The sequence below is a fragment of the Bombyx mori genome, chromosome 5, assembly GCF_030269925.1.
Source record: "Bombyx mori chromosome 5, ASM3026992v2".
Classification (NCBI taxonomy): domain Eukaryota; kingdom Metazoa; phylum Arthropoda; class Insecta; order Lepidoptera; family Bombycidae; genus Bombyx; species Bombyx mori.
The window spans coordinates 7,732,791-7,757,340 of NC_085111.1; the positions used below are offsets into that span (position 1 = coordinate 7,732,791).

The following is a 24,550-nucleotide window of genomic DNA, read 5'->3' on the forward strand; positions in this document are numbered from 1 at the left end:
AGAATAAAAACAAAAGACGACTTTATTTCGCATATTAACGGTTACGAGTACGTGTTAAAGACCGCGTATGATAAAACATAATTTCTTCATTATGTTTCGATAAATCGGTCACTCACTGCACTAAATTACAGTTATCTTAACGATGTAGATTTATATTCGATGTATTACATAGTTTATCGTTGAGGTCAAATACGAGGTATTACCTACTTAGTTTATCGTTGAGGTCAAATATGATGTTATGTGCTATCATTTGTGAAATTGGACAGATAGAAAAATACAAAATGTTTCAATAACCAAACAGTCATCCGAATTAGGTAAGTTTAAATATCTCTTTTAAAAACAATAGATAAAACATATTTTCATTTTTATGTTTTCTTATATCTCATAAGCATAATATTTAATGAATTAATATCGTCTTAGCTTAAATAAAACCCCAAATAAAAATCACGTTAATTTCGCATACGTTTCATTTAAAATTTTGCGAAATGAAACATTATTAATTTCTCATCATTCTCATTTTTACCATCCGTGTGATCATTACTTTGTATGCTACTAATATTCATCATAGAAACTCGTTGGTTAAGAATTTGGGAGTTAGAAAGGAAAACGGGAGGTGACCGCGGTCTCACACCAGTTTCTCTGTCTCAAATGATAAAAGATTATGATTAACTTCCCCTAAAAATGAAAACGACATGAATATCGAGTTAGTTTTCATTTGGATATATTCAATCGTCTGTGAAATGGAAAATTTTAAAGTATTGGAAACGTCGAAATTAATAATGATTATAAAATAATCTGTAATTGTATAATAGTGCAATTAAACATTATTAAATATATGTATATAATATATAATTTAATATAATACATAATTACAGATTGCGATTATTTACCGTAATCTGTTATATAAATATATATTTTTTGCGAAAATATTGCACTTACGTAATTTCTTCGTAGTAGTCAAATAAACAGCAGATAAAAAAATAACTCTAAAAAATATTTACGAAAATATTCTTAATGTGTTTCTTCAATAAATGAAAATGAATTTAGTAGAATAAAATTGTATAATACCGACAGATTTATGATAAATTACTAAGAAATTTTAGGTTCACGAAACACATATGCGTTGAATTCTTTTGTATGTTCGTTGCAAAGGAAGTTTTAAGTTTTCTATAATACTTCACGTTCGCCTCGTAAAAAATCACAATGTATTTTATACTGAAAGGAACGATGTAGCTTTTACCATGAACTGTGCTTTTCATTTAAAATCCTAATTAAAAGTTATGCGTTGTTTTCGTCTAGAAAATCAGTAGATTTAGCGACAGTGCAGAAACAATTAACGATGATTTTTTAACTCATTATTATGTTATAATATTATATACGCTATAATTTTTAATACTCAAGGATACATTTTTTATTTCATAATAAACAAAAACCATTTTGTAGCATGAAATAATTAATTACATTTTTTTTGTGGAAACAGCTAAAGTATACGGAGTGTCTCTATTGTGACATTGAAATGATACGACGGTGTTAGATGTTTTAATAAATCGTCGAGTTTGATGTTCATTGGCATGTGATAACGTATTTAATGAGTAAATAAATAGTAATTATGAGTTGTATGCGTGTAGAAAGCCGGTGGGGCGCAGTGGTACGCGGGCGTGTGACGCGCGGTGGTCGCGAGCGCAGTGCAGCGGTGGAGCGCTAGCGTGCGGCAGTGCCTCCCCGCGGCCTCCTCAGCGCCAGCACCCGCGCCCGCCTCCGCTCAGCGTCGCTCTCGCCGCCCCTTCATAAACCGGAGGCGCCTCACACTCGCACGCAGTCACGGTTCGGACACGCTCACCCGTGCATTCAGTCGACACGCGTCTCACATTCACCTCAAAAGACACCGATACTCGAGTCGTCGTCAGTGACATCAGTAAAGTGATAATGGCAGACAACGAATGGGGATATACCTGTGAAAACGGTGAGTTAACCAGTTTCCGTTACACTGACACCGTGCGCATAGGACCGGTTTGTTTACATCGAGGCACGTGATTATACATGTAAATAATATATTACAGCGGCATACGTTTTTTTTTTTAATTCAGTGACAGTTTTACGTGAAACGTAAAATTTAAACACCAAGTAAGAACTTTTTTTTTATGATTTTAATTTTATTTTCTTATTTTTATAAGAAATGACTGTAAACATAGATGATTTATTACTTTATAAATTGTTACATGCAAGTACATAAGAGAAGAAAAAAAACAGAAAACTACTTAATAAATATACATTTTTTAAACCTACGTAGCATTGTAAATAGTTAATTACTACTAAAATTTAATCTCCACATTTTTTTACATGAGCGAATTTAGTGAGCTAGATAAACAATGTTTACCGATAAACAACAATTTACTAAATGGACGCGTTTACATAAGTGAACTAAGTATGAATATCTGAATAAATAAAGGTAATCTGGCTTTCACAATCCATCTAAATTCATTGAATTACACATACAGTACTCCATTGTGTGTACATAATATGGACTCTGTATTATGAACAACTGGCGTATTTTATGTAGGTATTTCATTTCATTATCATGGCTATTTCTTGTTTTAAACAGATATACTTTAATAATAAGATTGTACCGTTTAAAATCATCAGTTACATGTACTTTTGTTACGTAAACAAAAAAAATTGACTATTATGTTATAAAACATCGATATTTATAAAAAAATTATAGGAGTTAATGTCGTCGTATCACTCTTGTCAAAGTGGTCGTGGTCGTCATTCAGTACTATTGCTGGGTGGATGTTATCACGGGCAATCGCCACTCCTCCCGGCTTGTGGTGAGCCTGGTACACTCATGCAAACAGCCGCCAACTGCCGACTTGATCTGGTCGGTCCATCGCATGGGTAACCTTCCACGCGGTCCACGCGGTCACCATACGTAGAATAGGACAATAACGAGATTTTATAAATTCATCTTCGGAGCACTCTACAGTACTATAATCTTTAAGCGATCCAGTCAAGATCATTCCTAAGTTGTTGGTTTCAATCGTTTAATGAATAACCACTACATTATTGCAACCCAGTTCGCGATTGTATTCAATTAATTTATTTTAAAACACAATGGACAATTTAAATTTAAAGTTGACTTAACTGTCTCGATTGTGAGAATCTTTGAAGTTGCTTAGTTTGAATTGAGGAAAACGATCTGTAAAAATGAGGTTTAGCGATTTATGTTCCTAAATCGTTATTCTCATTTGAGGGCCTCTCATTCAAAGTCAGTCTAATTTAAAATTTATCAGTGTACACTGTTATTTTATTTTTATTGCTTAGATGGTTGGACGAGTTTACAGCCCACCTGGTATTAAGCGGTTACCGGAGCCTATACTCATCTACAACGTAAATGAGATATAAGTTCTAAGGTCTCAGTATAGTTACGACGGCTGCCCCACCCTTCAAACCGAAACGCATTACTGCTTCACGGCAGAAATAGGCGAGGTGGTGGTACCTACCCCGGGGCGGACTCACAAGAGGTTCTGCCACCAGTAATTACACAAATATTAATTTGCGGGTTTGATTTTTATTACACGATGCCATTCCTTCACCGTGGAAGTCAATCGTCAACATTTGTTAAGTACGTATTTCAGTAGAAAAATTGGTACCCGCCTACGCGCCTGCGGGAATCGAACACCGGTGCATCGCTAGATACGAATGCACCAGACGTCTTATCCTTTAGGCCACGACGACTTCACCTTATCCTGTTGGCCACGACGTCTTTGGCTGTATTGTGTATATATTTCACTCGAATATCTTCCCGGCAGTACCAACAACTGCAAACAGTTTCAACTCAATCGATACCTAACGCGACCAAAGCAAAACATAAATAAAAAATACACATTTTTTTAATTAGATTTAAGTAAAATTTAACGTGACCTATCTTTGTAACCGACACTAGCTCCGTAGCACCTGCGTGACAGAAACGATAAAATATCATTAACTATACTAGCCAATACCAGGAAATATGGTTTTTGTAAGATCATGCTGTCATTAATGCAGTGTCGAGAGTTTCACAATACTGAAACACTGAAATTAAGGCCATAGCCACCGAGATTAGAGCACAAGAAATATCAAATGATCACTAATCACTACTCAACATTAACTTAGATGTTCTAATCAATATTACACGGTATGATTTGTATTATTTCTGTTATTAAGAGTTTATTTATTAAATACGTTGGTATCCATAAAGTAAATTAATAATTAACAGGACAATATAGTTTTTTCTTTTATTTTAAACATGACAAAATACAATCATCTATTGATTTATTGATGTTGTGTTTCGTAATTTCGATTAATTTTACCTGGTATTCGAAAAATCAACCACAAAACAAGAGCCCCTATGACTTTTAGATTAACTGTGGTGCAGGCCATGAAAGTAGTCTGTACTAAGACAGCTTAATAATGAATGTGACCAGAGAGAAAATTGTTGTGACTTCTGTACAGAGATCACTAATGTATTTTTTTTGCGAATGTATACTAAGAATAGTTGCGAGTGGTAGCCTATCGCGTGCTGCGATCGTTGGCCTACTTTAGCACGTTCGGCAAGCCGGTTTACAAATGAAACTTCTTCACTGAACAGTTTTTGTGTGTTCCGCCTACTTACTGAACACAGAGCCGCAACTGGAATCAAATCTTTACAAGTTTTATTAAATATCTTCCATTGCGTTCCGTATGTTCCGTTTACGTTTAAAAGAAATAAAAAAATCAAGACGAAAAAATCGAAACCTAAGCGTAGATTTAATTCTTACATGAGCATTAATCAGAATTGTACCAATACTCGATCACTGTGTTCACAAAGTGTGAACTGTTTCCATTATCCGTCCGCATGCGTGTCGTGTACGGGCTTGTATCACAGGCCCGATTGCTTTTGTTATCACTCATTATGTTTTGAAGTGTAGGACAGCCGTTATTTAAGTGCAAAGAATACCATGTGGGCCTAATGATAATAAAAATAGAAAGAAAGACCTTAGGGCTTATGGAAATAAAATAAAAACCTATATGAGTACAGATGTTAAATGTTGAACTGCTTACACAAAATTCTCTTTCCTTTGTAAGGATGCACGAAAATAACATAAGGACGCACAACGCATTTGGGTCAATGATTTCAGAAGTAATTTATAATGCGTGCGTGGTAATCTGTTTTGTTTAAACACGTTATAATAATATGAAGGTGTGTAATAAATCTTTTAAATCGTGTATTTTAAAAATAAAAGTTACATAATGCTTTCATTGTAAATATTTACAAAAAGCACTAACTCGAAACATACTCGTACTTATAGTCAACAAATGTTAAAGAAAGTTATATAGTTATGCATTATCCCCTGTAGCTTTTAAGGTCTTGGTACAATGAAGGTGACATGTTCAAGTTAAACAAGTTCCTTATGTAGCACAAGTAAAAAAATATCAGAATCTCCTCCTGTCGGTTTGGTCTGACAGGGCATGAAATCCGCGCAAGTATAGTTTGATTGCTCTTTGAAATGAACGAACTGATTACCGCCCTGCTAACTAATGTGTAGGCGCTTCTTTAACAGAACTAAATGTAGAACTTTGGAGATTTTTTGCAACCATAACCTACATCATACTGGTAGAAGGCATCACGTACAAATAAAATTATAGTGACGGCCAAAAGGACATGTGGCCTTTCAAGTAATAAGTTTATGTTGGCGTTTTATTTCCTTACCTTTTCGCTGGTAGATAAAGAGGCTATTCCAGCTTCGCCCGGAGAGGTGGATAACCTCACGGGCTCAACTTGAGAGAATTTGCTAACACTACCCTCTAGAAAGAACAGTGCTTCGCAGAATCTACCACCGGAGTGGAATCGCAACCCACTGAGAAGATCCGGCGAGAAACTCAGTGGGCCGTGTCTATGGGCTAGTTCGCTCGTTTATTTTAAAGTTGGTTTTCAGATATTAATCGACAATATCCGACAATTTTGTAACATCTATAGATTAGAATAATATTATATTAAATACAATAAATATGAATTGGTGTGTAAAAAATAGCAATTAGACGGTTATGAAATATGCAAAATGCATTACAATAGAATGCAAAGTACAATTTCATATTATATATTCAAAAATAATTTAAAACCAGTGTCGTCAAAAGCATTTTGTTCGTTGATTATGAATTACCTGGTCGATTTATCTAAATATTCGATCTCCATATTATAGTCGCTTCGTTTTGACCGACTTTTCAATATTTTTTTGCTGCAAGATGTTACTTTTTTTTGTATAACTAGCATGGTTTGCTTTCGATCAATACTATTACTGATAACAATGAATTACTCTACATATTTATTATACAAGTTTATAGTTTTTACAGCTTACCTCAATTATTTTAGATTTGTTTAATGCTGATTGAATATTACGAAACCATATGACATCAAAACCATACATTAAATTAAATCGAAGATCTGTGCTAGATTTTTTTTTTTAAATACTTTTCTCTGCCTTATGGACTTGCTGAGATTATTTATTGAAGATGGGAGCTAATAGAATTTAGACTAGAGTTACAGGCCACGTCGCGACATTGTATAGGCACTTTTTTTTTCCTACCTATACTGATAGCCTTGAGAGGCTATTTCAGCTTCACCCTAACATTTGTAGATGAGCTCACGGGGCTCAACCGGAGAGTTGCTAACACTGACCCTAGGAAGAGCAGTGCTTCGCAGAATCTACCACCGGATCGGAAACGCGACCCACTGAGAAGATCCGGCAAGAAACTCAGTGGGCTGTGTCCGTGGGTTAATTCGCTCGTCGAGCCCTTCGTCGCAAGCGACGGGTTCGACGAGGAGCGGTGGTTGTGGTGCCTAAAAGCACCGTTTATAGGCACTATGTAAATAAAATCGACAACAGTAACTAAACCACACTCGAATAGGTCTGCACGGGGAACAACATAATACCTACATTGTGATATCGTTCTATGTTTGAGAAGCGGAAATCCTCGTAGTTAAAAAAAATTTGGCACAACTACCTTTTAAAATCACTTCTGTTTAATGCTATAGGTAACTTATTTTGAACGCAGCAGTACCATTAAAAATAAATCTTTTTGAGTAAGATACTAATGAAATCGGTCGCGCCTTGCTAATATACTGATTGAAGAATCTTTCTTGTAGTATCAAAAATAATTTGTTCAACAACGCGCAAACGCATCGAACACAAACGACGATTCTTACAAATCTGCAAACTTACAAATCTTCTTACATATCTGCTGGATATTTAAATTACTTGAATAAACCTCCACGAAAAGAAAAAAACACTAGGTAGGCATTTTCGTGAAGCCATTCATAATTCTCACACTTATACATCGTTATATCCATTAATCTCTGCAAATTAACATCACAGATAATTTTTGATGACCTAATTATGACGCGTCGACTTTTTTCTGTTGCTTCCAAATAATTCACCTGAGTAATGAGATCTTCTGTATGTTGGTAAATATTGAAATACGCTTGATGGAGTTTTAAAAATATAGTTTTTCGCCCCGAGTGGAATCATCTCGCTGCAAGAACAGGAAAGACGATAGTACAGCACTCTAGTAACTTTGGCATAAACAATATGCAAGATAAAAGGAAAGATTTATGGAACAATAAGAAAGTAGTAACAGTATCTGCATGAGGTCGGGGTCGCATGCTCGTATCTACTATTTGATAACATACTGCTATGTAAGCTGCCGAATCGTTTCATACATTGTTGTTCTGCTCTTACCACAGGAACTCCTAGTTACCATTGCAAAATAAATCTCATTTGTAAGTTCTAAGAACATTACATTTGTAGTTACCACTAGTTGCAGTACAATCTAATATCTTTTGTGTTTGTTCGACATTCCGTGACAATAAAACTAAGTGAATAATAATTAAGGATTTTAAAAAGAAAACACAAAAGCCGAAGAATATTTCAGCATAGCCAACTCAGACGAGCAAGTTTGTCGAGAACATAACTTATTATTAAGTTTATTGTTTCTAAAATGTGAACAAATAAACTAACTGCGGTCATAAATGTTACATTTGTCCATGAATATTGACCGTTCATCAAAATGACAGTTCATAAATTGAGTCATGTTAATTTTCAAAAACAACTATTGTACGGACACGGTTCTCCATTTACTCAATAATTAAACTTTTAAATGTTGTCAGCAGCCTTGAATGCGATTGACGGATATTTTTTGCTAGACTTCAGCATTTGTTCGTTCGATGAACGATTTTATTTAAATTTAAATTTGAATTGCTTACGTCTTTACCGATCAACTAATGCATTTCTCACGCTTCTGAACTATATGCGTGATTTAACATTTGACATCTTTTTAGGTGCCTATAATGATTTTTTATTATAATAATTTATTGTATACATACTTGAACACGTAGATAATCATGTAGTTGTGTAGTGCAAGCCAATAGACAACAATGGAGACAATAAACACTTTTTCTTCTTCTTACCCTTATGTCATGTTACGTGGGTTCGGTACAGCATGTATGTATATATACAATGCTGCATAGGCATTTGGCATGAGTATTACGACCGGCGGCCTGCCGGAATTTAACCCTCCTTGGGTTATATCTCCAGTAGCATATCTATTGCAACGTGCCATAGTATTTCAACCGACTTTGTTATTATAAACATCTACACTAAAATTTAGATTTTCAAATATCAGAAATTCCATATTTTATTAGTTTTTCTGTATTTCCATAATAATATTATTATGAAATTTCATATATGTCAATTGTTAGTGTATGTCGAATAAGGCAGGCCAATTGCCTTCTCTTAACAATCAACAGCACACGCTTGCTATGTCTTAACCTTTTTTAGAGGCACGTACCCAAAACTTTTGTCCCAAGTCTTTTGGTGCGTATGATACCGCCATTTTATTTGGTGACTACATGTAGGTACTACAGATACAAATGGCAATTGGAAGGTGTACGGTTACACAATGTTGCATAAAAATTTCATCTTTAATGTTTCATAAAAATAAAATAGAGTTATTCAATCAGGTTTTTTGATTAAAAAAATACCAAATTTTGGAACAATATAGTAATTTGAGTAGTTTTTGAGATTCATCATTTAATTTTACATTCACGATTGAAATGGGACGAAATATTAATTAACCTAACTCAGAATAATTTATACTTTGACTGTACGATATATTTAAATTGCATTTCAAGGAATCATTTAACATTATTTAACATCTAATTTATTCTAAAGATGTAAAATTAAAATTGATATTTATTAATTAGAAAAGATTGAAATCTACTTAATAACTAAAACCCCTATTTACATGCGGTACACAAAATATAGCACTTAACAATTAAAAATGTAAAAGATCTGTAGCCTAATTAATATAGTATAGCATTGTAAACATCCATTTTATCTAAATCGTTTTTGTTTCTTTTTTATACACAATAAAAATGTTATGAATCACAAAAAATATGTTGTACATAATTTACATTGATACTGACATTAGTAAAAGTTTCATACTTTTAACGAGCGTAATAAAAGTTGTTTCATTAGACGGTGAGGGGCAACATTCACTTGATCAGGCAGGACCGGTAGAATCCAATAACCACTTAACACTGGGCGAACCGTGAGCTCGTCGACCCAACCAATACAATTAAATGTATCATTGATGGCTACCGACCTTTTCAAACCTTGGGACTATGTTGATTTCGTGCCAAAAATAAGCAAGATGGCGGTGAAAACATAATAATGTGTAGTCCCATTACATGATTTGACTTTAGCCGCCATTACTATATTGAGTCTATATTTAATATACTTTTATATTTATACTACTACGGGCGGATGTTGAAATACCTATTACTGGTAGGCTAAGGAAGCCCAGGTCGCTTTCTCGTATCCTGTGTCGACTGAACCAGATTATAAGTTTACCTTGCACTATTACTAAAAAAATTAAGAGTACGATATGAACACTTGAAAGATGTCGTTTGAAGTAGTAAACTAGTAATAATGTAATTTGTTGATATGAGAGTAATGTTAGGTCTGTAATAGCATGACACGACTGAATTAAGTTGACAATACATGTGCGGGGGCGTTATTCAATTCAGTTGTACTCATCATTGTCCTATTACTATTTTATTACTTGATGTATCATAGCTATATGCGTGATAAAAATAATTGAATACGTACCTCTACTAATACAAATGTTGTTTTGTTTTCATTTTAACTAAGCATAAAAGTCCCACTCGATACTTTTCACGTAAATGGGTAGAGTAGCACAGTAAACCAAATATTTAGTGGCAATGAGAAATAGCATACGGAAACTTAAAATTAAAACGGGAAATTAAAATTAAAACGGGAATATGAAAAAAATGAGTTTCTAAAACATCGTAATAATCCGAAGGCTACCTGGAAACATATTAAAAACATATCGAACATTACAAATGATAGATCTTCCGCCAGTGATTTGTTATCGCTCAAAGGAGATCCCATGGCTTCGGCAAACGCAGTAAATGAGTTCTTTGCAAATGTTGGAAAGAGTTATGCATCTAAAATAACTAATAAGTCAAATACTTCACGCAACAAGCAACGTCCGAGTATCACAACTACATCATCTGAGAACTCAATGACGCTCTTCGGTACGGATATTCATGAAGTGATTGGAGTGATAAATGGCTTGAGAGGGGATTGTGCGGTGGGTTGGGATGATATACCAGCTGCTTTAATAAAGGCGGCTGGTCTCATTCTCGCTCCAGTGCTTTGTCATGTTTTCAACACTTGTATTGATTCCGGTATCTTTCCAACAGTTTTTAAAAAAGCATTAGTGCACCCCATACACAAGAATGGTGATAAGATGAATATTACAAATTACAGGCCCATATCAGTTTTATCAACCTTATCTAAGATCTTTGAGAAATTATTAAATAAGAGACTGCTAAATTACCTGAAAACGTATAACATAATTGCCCAAAACCAATACGGTTTTAGATCTGGTAGAGGCACTGAAGACGCAGCACTGGAACTAACCTCCACTATATTAGAACACCTAAACAACAAAGCTAAAACGCTCGCCATTTTCCTCGATCTATCAAAGGCGTTTGACACTGTATCTGTACCTATATTGCTGAGTAAACTGGAAGTCATTGGTATCAGGGGACACTCACTCAAAATATTTCAAAGCTATCTGTCTAACCGCTCACAAATAGTCACCATTGATAATACCACCAGTGAAGAAGCGTCTGTCACTTACGGTGTCCCGCAAGGCAGTGTCCTTGGGCCTACCCTATTTCTTCTGTACATAAACGAGCTTTGCTTGTTAAAAATTAAAAATACAAATATCGTTACATACGCTGATGACACAGCTGTAGTTGTTCATGGTGATAACTGGATAGAGACGCGTTTATGTGCAGAGGAAGCGCTGGCGACAGTATCTGATTGGCTTAAAACTAACTTGTTGACCCTTAATATGGAAAAAACTAGATTTGTTACCTTCTCTCCGAGGAATGTATCGCAGCCACCGCTTTCCTTTTCCTTGACTGTTCATCAATGCCATTCAGAAACGAACACACATGATCTTTGTCCAAAAATTTCACGAACTAATGCTGTAAAATATCTTGGTCTAAAAATTGACGGCACCCTATCTTGGCAAGAGCATATAAATGATTTGGTTGGAAAAGTACGAAAGCTTATCTTTGTCTTTCGGAAGCTAAGAACATCAAGCGATCTCCACATACTGAAAATGGTTTATTATGCTTTGGCACACTCTGTCATAACCTATTGCATTGTCGTTTGGGGAGGCTGTAGGAAAGGATTATTACTTAGATTGGAAAGAGCACAGAGAGCCGTGCTTAAAGTAATATCTAAAAAACCAATAAGGTTTCCAACGGAGGAATTGTATGATATCTGCAAAGTGCCTCGAGTTAGACAATCTTTTATTAGGAGCACATTGTTACGTAAACATTTGGAACTCGTTTTTGACCCTAATATCTGTTCGCAAACTCGTCGTCAGGGCAGAGTGTGCAAAATCTATGTAGCAAATTATAATGTAGTCAGGTCTCACTATAGGTATTTAAGCTCTATTCTGTACAACAAGATAAATAAATTACTAAATATTTACCCACTTATTTCTAAAGAAGTTAAAATTATCATTGATAGATGGCTTTTCTCCCTTACATACGAAGATATGGAAGAATTACTGGAGTAGATTACACATTTTGGTAATGAGCAATTTATATATTAGGTATTAACACGCATCTACACATACACTCAGACATACACCCACACACACACACACACACGCACGCACACACACACACACACACGCACACACACACACACACACACACACACACACACACACACACATACACTAATTGTACTTCTAGATTTTGAAATAATATTGTATTGATTTGATAATTGTATTTAAAATTAATTATTATAATGTGTTTATGAAATATTTAAATTTATATGTTATTGTTCGTTGTGTGTAGGGGTTGGCGTTGTTATCTGCAACACAGTCTATGACTACAGCAGATAACATCGTTTCAATATTTGTTATTATGATTAAAATTGTATGTTTTTGTAATAAATAAATAAATAAATAAAAATAAATAAATAAACTGAGTGAAGACCGTCGCTGACCTTGAGAACTGAGATCAACTTCTCAATTATATTGAACTAAGAAGTTACCTACCCTTCAAATGAGAAAAAACGATTGCTTCGCGATGAAGGTTAATCGATTTAATTTAATACATAATAACCATGTAATTCGTAGAGTCACTCGATATTATATTATTATTCTGAAACGGTTATGTGTGTTGGTCATTGTTTAATAAATCTATCAGTTCCAAATTACCTTAATAGCTAAGAAGAAAAACTATTTTAGATTATTACAAGGATAATAAAGTCTGCATTGTTGATAACCTACCTGAACATGAACTTTGAGCGAATTTCTACAACACGATCATGATAGAATAATAATCGTTTTGTTATTTAAATATTTTCTCCCGTGCTACGAATATTGAAAATGCCAATGCAATTAAATTAAAAAAGTTAGTGTTTACAAATAAACCCGGACCTCGTGACTGATGGCTAGACCAGCGAGGTGATTGATAAAAACTATAGAAAAATTTAAATTTACGTAGTAAGTGAATCGTTTTGATTTGTGTTTCGATTGAGTTTTACCAAAACGACCTTGTTTCTGTCGGTCCACTGCGGAAACAAAGGTCAGTGTGAAATTGTCGAACAATACTTGATAATAATTAACAACAATCAGGAAATACAAAAAATCACATAATCAAATAACTGCAAAAATTTTGATCGAAGGCATTGTGTGAGATACCTTGTGAAACGACAGGAAATGACAGTGTGCTTTAACACCAAAAATATAATTTTCAAATTATCCTTCATTATTAACTCTAATTATAGTATTACATTCCAATTTTCTTATTTATCTTATTTATCTAATTATTATGAAAACTATGGAATGCTATTGGTACGGATGGGATGGAGGATGACAGCGGTGGAAATGCCTACCGGAACTCATGGGAACCTCACAACTTAAATGCCGTCATCTGTCTTGGAGCATATGGCGAAATCTCAATTATATTCTATTAATGGTTATCCTTACGTGGGCGCCATGAAACCGGAACAATAGATAAATTGTGATACATTCTTGTGCAGCAATTAGGCACAAAACGCCAGTGTGCTTAGTGCGAGTTTTTTAACGTTCTCGATAACGTAAAAGTTTACTCAAATTTGTATGTAGTTGGAACAGCGGGCCTAGCGGCAAACGTAGACGAACGTTAAAACGTTAAAAACTCCCACTAAGCACACTGAGCACTAATACTAGAAATTTAAAGACAAAGGTATGAAATATACCTTAACACCTTCTGGTCCTTTTGTATCAACATCCCATCATCCATCCATTACCCTCTAATCTTATCCTAAATTTTCACCTTCACCTTCATCCGCACCATTTGTTTTGTAATAGTCTTTAAAGATAAGAGCCTAAAGATACCTTAGTCTAGTCCGTTATTGTTCTTGTCAGGCCGCCACGCTGAGAGCATATATCGTTCCTACTAATTCCATGCAGTGTATGTATATAGCGTTAACATCCTAGTTTATTTTACGTTAGTTCTCTTCGGTGCTGAAATGTCCAGTGATGGCCAGAGGCAAATTTTCGAGTAGAAACCAAACTGAAGTGAAATTCTACGGTGCTGGCAGTATGTTTAGTACCATTACCCTTAGTTACTGTTTTACCTTATTGTTTTCTGTTAATGTCTTAAATAATTCAGTTTTTATTGAGATGAACCGTAGTAACGCGAAGGCGACAGAGTGAGATGGTTTGTTTTATCCGGACGACGGCGCCACGACGTAAATCTGTGGCGATAAGCAAGGCCGAGGTCGTCATCGGCCACTCAAACCGTAGCCGACAATAGCAACCAAGAACGTGGATTATCATTAACAATGTGACATCCATTCGACCGAAATATTGATAGTTCCTTCTTTTACAGTATATATAGGATTTCGACGTCTCTACAAAAAACAATAATACGCGAGTCGTAGTCACAGATAATTGAGGCCGTCAGCGCAAAAGTGGCCTAAGTTTACCATAGTTAGTATGGAGGCAATTAGGTTGGAATTTTCATGAATTTGAAGCAAAAAAAACAATAGGCGCAAAAATAATGTTTAAAAAGCTATCTGTTATCTATGGGTGGTACTAGGGGATAGGCCGGTTTTGCATAAAAAATTATTATACTTTAAATAAATTCCAATATACGTAATATAAGCTTGACTATAAAAAAATTGTGGGTTAGGCCACTTTTGCGTTGATGGCCTCAATTTATCCATATACTTTGGTATTTATTTTGATAATTGCTTGAAAATACTTCAATTTAAATTTGTTTCAGTTATACATTTTTTTTTAAAAGGCGTTTTATAAGCAGACAGAAAAATTAAATTAAATAATGAGTTGAAGGTAATTGACATTTCTGCTACAAAAAAATATTGTTAAGCATGTGTCATGTAGGAAACTATTTTATAAGCGAACTCGTCAATTGAATGAATTGCTAGTGATGGCGAATCGAATTACAATCGTGCCACAATAATATGGAACCGATAATATTATTTTTGGCGCTCGATGTTGACGATACGCATCCGGTGTCGCAGATCAATTGCTAGAATTGCGCGATCTTATTTTTATAGACATCAATTAAGATGAATCGCTTTCAGATGGTAAATAATAGTTTCCCGATGGTATCGTAATGAGTTCTAATATTTTTCATTTATTTTTAGCGAATACAAAACTGCTTTATTCGTCTCGTATTTTATTAACCAACTGAAATGTGTATTTGTCGATAAAATTAATGTAGGTAATAAATTCCCAATTTTTTAAAGATGATCAAATAGCTTTCAAAACGAAGGTGAATTTTACAATACAAACTCAACGACAGTATACAAATTTGAAGTTGAAATTAACCACGTCAACACGTTCCAACGAACAAAACAAACACGTGCACAATATGTTGCTTGCTTCAAATCAGTGACATCTTCAAATAGGCGGAGCCTACAGCTTAGATTTTTAAGCGTTATGAAAACACACGCTTATCGTGGAGTTAAAAATAACAAAAGATGATGACATTAGATACTCATCAGAGGGTTGACAAGTATGATGAGACAAAGCCGTAGCCATTCACAAAAAAAAACATTTATGTCGTAACCTTTGTTTACTTCTGTCAGTATTCTTTATCTCGCCATTTCAAAAAAAAACGGCCCATATTTATTTCTGAACATATCTCTCGCTTATTTAATGCCTATTTTCTTTTCGATAACACTAATCAATAGATCTATATATATATTAACTTTTGTCTATGTTTAGTAAGATGTTCATCTATACAATGACTGAAAATTAGCATAGAATCTCAAATTAAGCTTGATAAATTTGAGGGAACAGCTGTTAGGAACATTTTTACTAACAGATATGAGTACCTACCAACTGGATTTCAACCCTGGCATCATTCGGTAAAATTACATTGAAGTCTTTATATATTAAGTCACGGCATCTTCGATCTTCTGAGCGGTTCCGGCTACTATTCAATACTTAAATAGCGTCGTAGTGTACCATTCGTCAAACAGATAATAATCTATTTTTATTTAGCGCCACAACACTTTTAAATCTATTCATCTCCATTCAACAGGTCCGGCGACATGGATAGAGAAGTTTCCTCAAGCACGTGGCACTCGACAAAGTCCCGTCGATATTGTGACTTCTCGCGTCAAAAGTGGAGCTTCCCTGCCGCCATTGAAATGGCGGTACTCTGTCAATCATCCTCGTTCCATCGTCAATCCTGGCTACTGTTGGCGTGTCGACGAAAACGGCTATGATTCAGGTAATAAACGGTCAAATTCAATATGAATCTAAAAATCTTCGAATATAAACTGTACGTCTACAGCTTAGCAGCACAGTAATAACAAATGAGACGAGTGTGGAAACAGTTGTGATCAATAACAAACTAAATTGAGCGGAAGCCACAAATCCCTTGTAACTGCACCGTCAATTTGCATTTCCATCGGTGCTACCGCGACTCCCCTTAGCGTGAGTCATTGCAGATCGTATCGTTCCGGTGTAAACGGATCCCTAATCACACATCATATCCTACTCAAGTTTATTGATAGGGTAAGTCCGGGGTAGATGGCCATATGGGAGAGATGGCCTATCGAAATATTTCAAGGTACCGTTCATTAAATGTCAGTGGTTAACGTTTAGTTTTCTGCGCGTCGTGCGAGAGGGCAACGGTGCGACAAAATATTTGACAAAAAATGCAGAAAAAGTAAGTAAATCCTTTGTTTTTTGTTTTGACTATTGTAAATATATATTTGATGTTTTATGTTTTACACAATTGTGGTATCAGTTTCTTTAAATTATGGTGATATTTGTATTTGATGCAAAGTATACAAACAGTGCTACTCTAAAATCTCAAAATTGTTTGTTTCGTGTCATGGCTTGTTTTAGTTTTTGTTGTGGCCGTCTCTCCCGGAAAAAAAGGAGAGATGGCCAAGTGCAGTCGGTATATGATGGCCATACTGCCATGTTACCGAAATGATGTTTTCTGCAATGTATTAATATATTTTCTTATTTGTTTTAGATGCCTAATAATTGTGTTTACAAAATCCTACGTTAAAGCTGCCACGATGTCTAATGTTTCACACCCGAGTACTCCGAAAGAAGCTTCGTTCAGTAAGGATCCAGATTACACCGCCATCTCGAATTCTACAGGATATAGACTACAGGAAGACTATCTGAGAGTAGTGACGATATGCAATTAAAAATATTGTCGGAAAATAATGAGAAATAAAAAAAAAACACGTGTGGCACTCGGGGACTGCCGCGGTAAAGCTATTGCAAAGCATTTTTTATCAACTTATGCAATTACAATTAGACAATAATAATTTAATATTAAAACAATAATAAAAATAAGACCACGCTATATTTATAAACATTAACAAAAGCAAAACATTAACTGTCCTCTTCCCACTCATAAGCTAGACCGCGTGAGAGAGAGATGGGCAGACTTTTCATGATGCTCATGCAGTGCGACGTCACGCCGCGCGCTTATTCACAAACACTACACCAGCGCAACGTGTGAATGTGTTGAACGCGAGCTACATAATAGGCGTAGTGGGGGTGTCAGGTTATTTTCGTTACGGAATTTCTTGATTCAGTCGCCGCGCTCAAAGCCCGCGATAAAAGCTATGCAATAGCTTAAAAGAAAGTGACACAAAAAGGACAACTGTCGTGGGTGTGGTGAAAATTACTACTAAACACTTCTCGTCGAAGAGTGGTTTCAAAGTACAGTGTGACAGTATTGAGTTCATGATTCAACACTGAATTTGAAACGACGTGCTCCAGATGTGACGAAGAGGAGAAAACAAGACTTAAAAGTAGAAAATGAGACCAAAAAGTAATTATAAGTCTAGAATTAAGCTATGGCCATTTTACCTCTAATACTATGGCCATCATACCCGGATACCTTGGGAGAGATAGCCAATTGTGATTTAAGAAAAACTTCAATTAATAAGGTGATCTCTTTAGAAATTGTTACTTTTTTGTTTAAAATATCATAGTCGATTCACCAAAGCTTAATGACAAATAAATATAATTAAAAAAAGATAAGTATTTGATTTTTGACAGAGCTTAGAAAAAACTATGGCCAACTACCCCGGACTTACCCTAATGTACATTAATCGATTTTGTTAGAGAGTTTCCACATCAAGTAAATATTTTGCAATGACACATTCATTATCCATACTTATTTTGATACTTAAATGTGAAAGTGAATTTGTATGTTACACTTTCGCGTCTTATCTGCTGGATTGATCATTATGAAATTTTGCATACACATTGTCAGGAGTACAGAAAAAGACAGAATAACTTTCATCATAAAAAGGTACTTACTATTCCTAATAGCGATGCCGCATGTAAACGCGAAACTATTAATATAAAGAAGTTACTATAGTCCAATAATTTATTGAAACCCTTCGGAAATAAAATACTTCTATATAAATTAAACATATAAAATAACGTAATAATCTGTAGTTACTTTTTAGAACAATACTTGACATGATATCAGTATTATGGATTTAAAGGATCAATTTTAACTTTAAAATCTCACTCATAGATTTCATAGTGAATTAATTACTGAATTGAGGATTGAAACTTCCTTTCTAATATGAATTGAAGGTTTTTTTCAACGACGCTTTTAATAATAATGAAATAGATCTTACAATATTTTATTATTCTAATAAAATAATCAGGGGTCGTAAATGTTTTACGCTCAAGCAGGATTATCTATACTAATATATAAATCTTCAGTGGTTTTTACGGATGTTCCGTTATAACTACTGAACCGTGCATCCGATTGACTCAAAACTTGGTATCCATGTAGAAAATACATGTACTTAATGGATAGGCTAATATTTATATGAGTGTTGGACACCAGTTACGGGGGCGTTAATGATAAGAATCTTTGTGGGGGTGAGAAATAATAATTTTAATTTTAAATGCTCAGCGAAGCGGACGGGTACAGCTAGTAATCTTATAAGTGAAAACAAGTAATTAGCTATATCTTTATTTCTCTCATAATTCATCTCATAGAAATTTAAATTTTTTAACAAATAAGTTTACTCAATTACAGAATTAAAAGGTGGACCTCTCAACAACGATGTTTACAAATTACAACAATGGCATTGCCACTGGGGAGCGCTCAACGGGGAGGGCTCAGAACATACAGTGGACGGTCGCTCGTTCTCCGGAGAACTCCACCTGGTTCACTGGAACACAAGCAAGTACCACAGCTTCGGGGAGGCGGCAGGAAAACCAGATGGACTAGCCGTTTTAGGAGTCCTATTAATGGTAATTTCAAGTTTTATTTTACTTCGCATAGTCCTCGTTCGCACAGCTGCTATGTGCACGTATATTTTTACACACATATATCTACATATACAGAGTGGTAACTTCATTTAAAAATCTCTTTGTCGAATATTTTTCTGGATGCACCTGAAGTTTCATCCTTTTGCATTCCGTAAAATATTATCAGAGAAACACTTTTATGTTCTCCGTTTTCGATGTTAGTATAAATACTAACTAAAGTTAAAGTATTATTTTAAATTAAATTTAATTTAAATTATTATTACTATTATTAAATTAGTATTATTTTAAATTTAAAAAAATATTTTAACTTTATTAGTTAGTTCATATAAACGATGATTGTAACAATAAGTAACCGATAATTCTTTAGGCTCTCGCCGGAACTGCACATATATTTACTTACCGTTATTATCATTGTCATTGTGCAATTTGTTTTTAACCTACTATTGTAATTCGTTAATTCTTAAGTAATTATTTGATTATTTCGTTAATGTTTTGCATGTTTTGCTAATACATAGTTGTAATTTCTATTCCACGTGATACCGCCGCACTAGCCTATAAATATATTTACAAAACCTAATGTACACATTTCGGTAATCGCGCTGTGTTCATACCTTTCACATGACTTGAATTAAGAGAATCAACTTGAAGTAATCGTTATATCAGCCTTAAAATATTTAAGATTTATTAATTTCGCTTCTTCTGTACACATTTCCGTCGCTAACTTTCTCTGCTCGTTTTCAACGACCACATTGTGAAATCGTACATTAAAGTTATAAGAAGTTTATAATCGTACTATGACTAACTGTATTCGTAAATATCTTTGTACTGGTACAATTTAAAGTTTCAGCTGTTTGTACGCTGATTTCTATCATTACAAATTACTATTAACTCAACTTTTACTCCGTAGAATGTCATTTATTTCGAAAGAATTAAATTTTTAAGTAGACGGGTGAATGAGTTCATGGTCCACCAGGTGTTAAGCTGCCCCCAGAGCCCTTAGATATCGTAACATGGATGCTGAAACCCACCTTGGGACATGAGGTCAGCATCTCAATCGTATTGTATAATGGCTGTTACGCCATTCAAACCGAAATACATGTCATCGCGGACAAAAATAATATATAGATTGCTCAACGACCAATTACCACACTGTCCACATTCAAGTATTCTGGGAATTATAACCCAATTCTTCTATAGATATTTTTTTTTTAAACCCATGTGCTATTGTGCTATGTGCTATTTTATTGTAATAATAAACAACATGGGCGGTATATTTTTAGATTTTATAATAGTTTTACACGACACGTCACCGAAACCTTGCAACGGCTGCAAGCCAATCCTTTTATGTATACTTTACTGAGAATTACCCACAATATACAAGTACAGTATCGTCACATGACTTTAAATATAACAATGACCGTCCGTCATATCTAATTTCATTTCCAACCTAATTTAAATTATCAGTGGATTTTCTTATTTGTAAAGAATAAAACTTCATGGAGTCTTAATACCTATATAAATATAGTTTCAAATCTAAAATCATATTACTAGTGGATAGTGTATATATTTTGTGCCAGCATGGTACCAACTACCTTCTGCTTAATATAGTCGTATGAGTGCGATGCGTTTCGGTATAAAGGGTAAAACAGCTATTATACTAAAAAATTGAGACATAGACCTCATGTCAAAGATGATTGACGACATTTAAATTGTGATATCGTTCATCCATCCGTCTAGATATATAATAAAGTAAATAATATATTTCTAAGAAACTGACTGATATCAGATACATTAAATGCATAACTTCAAGGAGAAGATAGTTCAGAATACCGAGAAATGGCTTTACCTTTTAAAATAAACTTCCTTATGCAAAAACGATTTCGGTAATTCCAGGTTGGCTCGAAACACCGAGAGCTCGATAAAGTTGTACAGTTACTGCCTTTCGTGCAACACAAAGGCGATAAAGTTACATTTTGCGAGCCCCTCGACCCTGCCAAGCTGCTACCAACCAAGACAGCTTACTGGACGTACCCAGGGTCTTTGACAACACCACCGTGCACGGAGTCGGTGATTTGGCTCCTCTTCAAAGAACCCGTACAAGTTTCCGCTGAACAGGTCAGTCGGGCTTTTTCAAAAAACTTTTTTAGCTTACGCAGAGATATTTAATATCAAAATCAATATCACTGAATTAAAGATAACTTAACGAGGAAAATTAAAGCGGATAAATATTTTTTGACACACAAACGGAAACCGGTTTCGTATGTTGGAATTATTATATATTTTTTGGGCATTTAGTTCAATTTCTCGTTATCAGCCTACATTTCATTTTAAGCATCCAGTCAAAAGTGATTAAATATTGAATATTAATATTATAACCGGCTTTCTAAGCAGCGTAGAACAGCGAAGAGCTCTTCGACCAAGCAATCGTGTGAGCTCTTTTATTTTTTTGCATATTAGATATGTATTTAGGCAGCGGTTTGGCTCTGCCCCTGGCATTGAAGTGCATGGGCGACGGTAACCACTCACCATCAGGTGGGCCGTGTGCTCGTCTGCCTACAAGGGCAATAAAAAAAGCATAACATAAATGGCGAAGACAAAAAAAAATTGATGTTTATTTACTGTCAAATACGTTCGTTTTGCTGTCAATCGAATAGTCTCTTAGTTTTTGTACGTCGTAAATATTTTAGGTAATTTCAAACGAAGCACGCTCAAGGTTACACGTCCAATTGATTACAGCTCTCTTTGATGCGGAAGTTGAAATGCGGTGAAGCGTCATGCGGCGTTGAGGCGATGGAGCTGCTCCACAATTACCGGCCCACGCTGCCCCTCGGCAACAGGGAGTTGCGCGAGTACGGCGGCAACTAGCGATATCACAAACTGCACATTAACTGACGTCCTCAAGTAACGGGCTCGTTGTGGGTCCACCAAACACATTAACAACTTGTATGACATATTGGCGTATGACTGTTTGCGTTTGTCAAGGTAACCACAATACGCGAAGGTCATTATATAAAACGCCCGAGGCAAATAGTTCGCGAACCAAACATGATCTGTTACAAGATTCAATTTATAGTTAAGCCGAATTTGTAAAAATGTGCCTAGTGAACCTGTCCACCTTTTGTAGCGCCGGGCTAAATATTTTTATAATAAATATCAGTATACAAAGGTACCTTTAGGATCTCGTATATTGTCTACAATTGCGCAATGTGCTCTAATTGTAATGTAACATAAACATTTGTATGTACTTTAATTAATGTTTCCGTCACATCTTTGTCGTGGCTGCATATCGTGTTCTCAACGATTTCGGTTAAAAATTTGAATTCAGAAATCTCTTTATGCCAACTTTATATATAAAATTATATTTAATGGAATGACCGTTTTGTTCAAACTGGAGTGTCCAAACAGATCTTTTATTAAAAGTTTTTTTAGCATCATTTACACCATTTTGTTAATCAACCCAGCTCCGGTGCTAAGAGTGATAATTCTACAACGACATGCCATATTATATGTTGTTTTATTAAAAAAGACACACAGGGTGGATATTTGGAACAGGGCCATAAGTATACAGCGTTAAAGCTACAAAAACACGCATCTATGTACATATGTACGTGATGGAATAGGTATGTTCCGTAATAGAGTTGGACGACTCGGTTAAAATGAATAGTACTAAAATTTTAATTTTAAATAGTAGGAATATACTATATCTCACAAGATACACAGCATATCTGAAAAAGAATTTAGATTTTTCCAACAAACTGTTTTGAAAAGTTAAACGGGGGCACTATACTTAATACTTTGAAACGTAATAATAATCATTTTTTTAAAGTACATCGTGACCGCTTCTGTGCTTATTTTTACATAATATTCTATTCCTCAGACGTCTTTGGAGTATTTCTAATAATATTTATTTGTTAATTTCAGCACACCGTAATAAACTCTAAAATCGACATCGTCCCAAATTTCTCTGGGCCTGATCAGATGCCAAATCCCAAAGTAAAATATTAATAACACAGTCGTGGGAACAGAACAGACAAAATGATGGATTGCGCAAAAGTGTGCGTTCCGTACCTTTGGCTGCAAAGCACACCTAAAGATTTAAAATCTGGCCATAGAGAAGTATCGATATCGATATCATTCAGGTAGTTTTAAACAAATTGCAGCACGATAAACGTCACAAAACTTTAACAGCTATTGGTCATATTTTTGTTGCTTATATATAAAAGTACAATTAAGAGAATAATTGAGGCCATTTTATCTACTGCTGCGATTTGACCGAAGACAAGAACTTCTTATTGTCTTCCATCACCCTTGAGGTATGAGTAAATAGGTACCTACTAAAAACGTTGTTTTCGTGTTAATTAGACGTTTATCTATGAATTAAGCTACATCCCCATTTAAAGACCCCCTTAAAATCATTTTTATATCTTATGAAAATAGTTACATAAGTTTTGCATTATTTGTATGTAAAATTAAAATTTCAAAATAGATATTAATACAATAAAAGTAAATTAATTAATTAATTAATTGTAAGTTTTAAAACTGTATGACAGTGTACGATATTTTTACGTTGAGCAGCTTAAGCAGCTAAGTCAGGGAGATTTTTATTAAATGAAACATGTGTGTACTTTTGGATAAATGCTATCGACATTTCAGACGTACCTACTAGCTTCTGAATTTCATAACTACCTACTTGCAATTCACTTCGCACGTCAGGCAACTAAACATTATTTAAATTTGTAAAGAGTTTCAAAAATTCCCTGATCCATAGATCAAAGAATATTACGTATTCTTTATCGACATAATAATTTTAGAGTTGAAATAATGGTGAATGGCCTTGTAAGCGCCGAATGACATGTGCGCCTCGAGACATTTAAGCGCGATGTGATAGATAGCACTTAAAATTGCGACACTGCTCTTTTCGAAATATCCAAAGTTAGTGCTAAATTTATTTCATGGAAGAGTTTAGGATTTATAAACGTTTCATTTTTAATTATGCAAATATTAACCTATACTCAATATGCACTTCTGGATAGCAGTTTTTAAAACAGAAGTATTAAAATATGTAGATGTATCTATAAACAAAATTGCAATTACAGTAAATTTTAATAAAATAAATTTTAATGTT

At 34.7% G+C, this 24,550-nt stretch overlaps 1 protein-coding gene and 1 long non-coding RNA gene across 2 annotated transcripts; one reads left to right on the forward strand and one right to left on the reverse strand.

Annotated features, from left to right (window-relative positions):
• The first annotated feature begins 1,703 nt into the window (after positions 1 to 1,703).
• LOC692876 (erythrocyte carbonic anhydrase) lies at positions 1,704 to 23,274 on the forward strand. Its single transcript, NM_001046721.1, is given in 5 exon segments — positions 1,704 to 1,963; positions 16,193 to 16,384; positions 19,190 to 19,407; positions 21,319 to 21,540; positions 22,162 to 23,274. Coding segments are annotated over 5 exon segments (798 nt in total). The 5' UTR covers positions 1,704 to 1,926; the 3' UTR covers positions 22,291 to 23,274.
• Positions 7,314 to 8,629, reverse strand: LOC134198907 (uncharacterized). The gene is made up of 2 exons (XR_009973191.1): positions 8,034 to 8,629; positions 7,314 to 7,548 (listed from the first exon to the last, which is right to left on the reverse strand). It is a non-coding gene; the product is annotated as an uncharacterized LOC134198907 (long non-coding RNA).
• Positions 23,275 to 24,550: the final 1,276 nt, after the last annotated feature.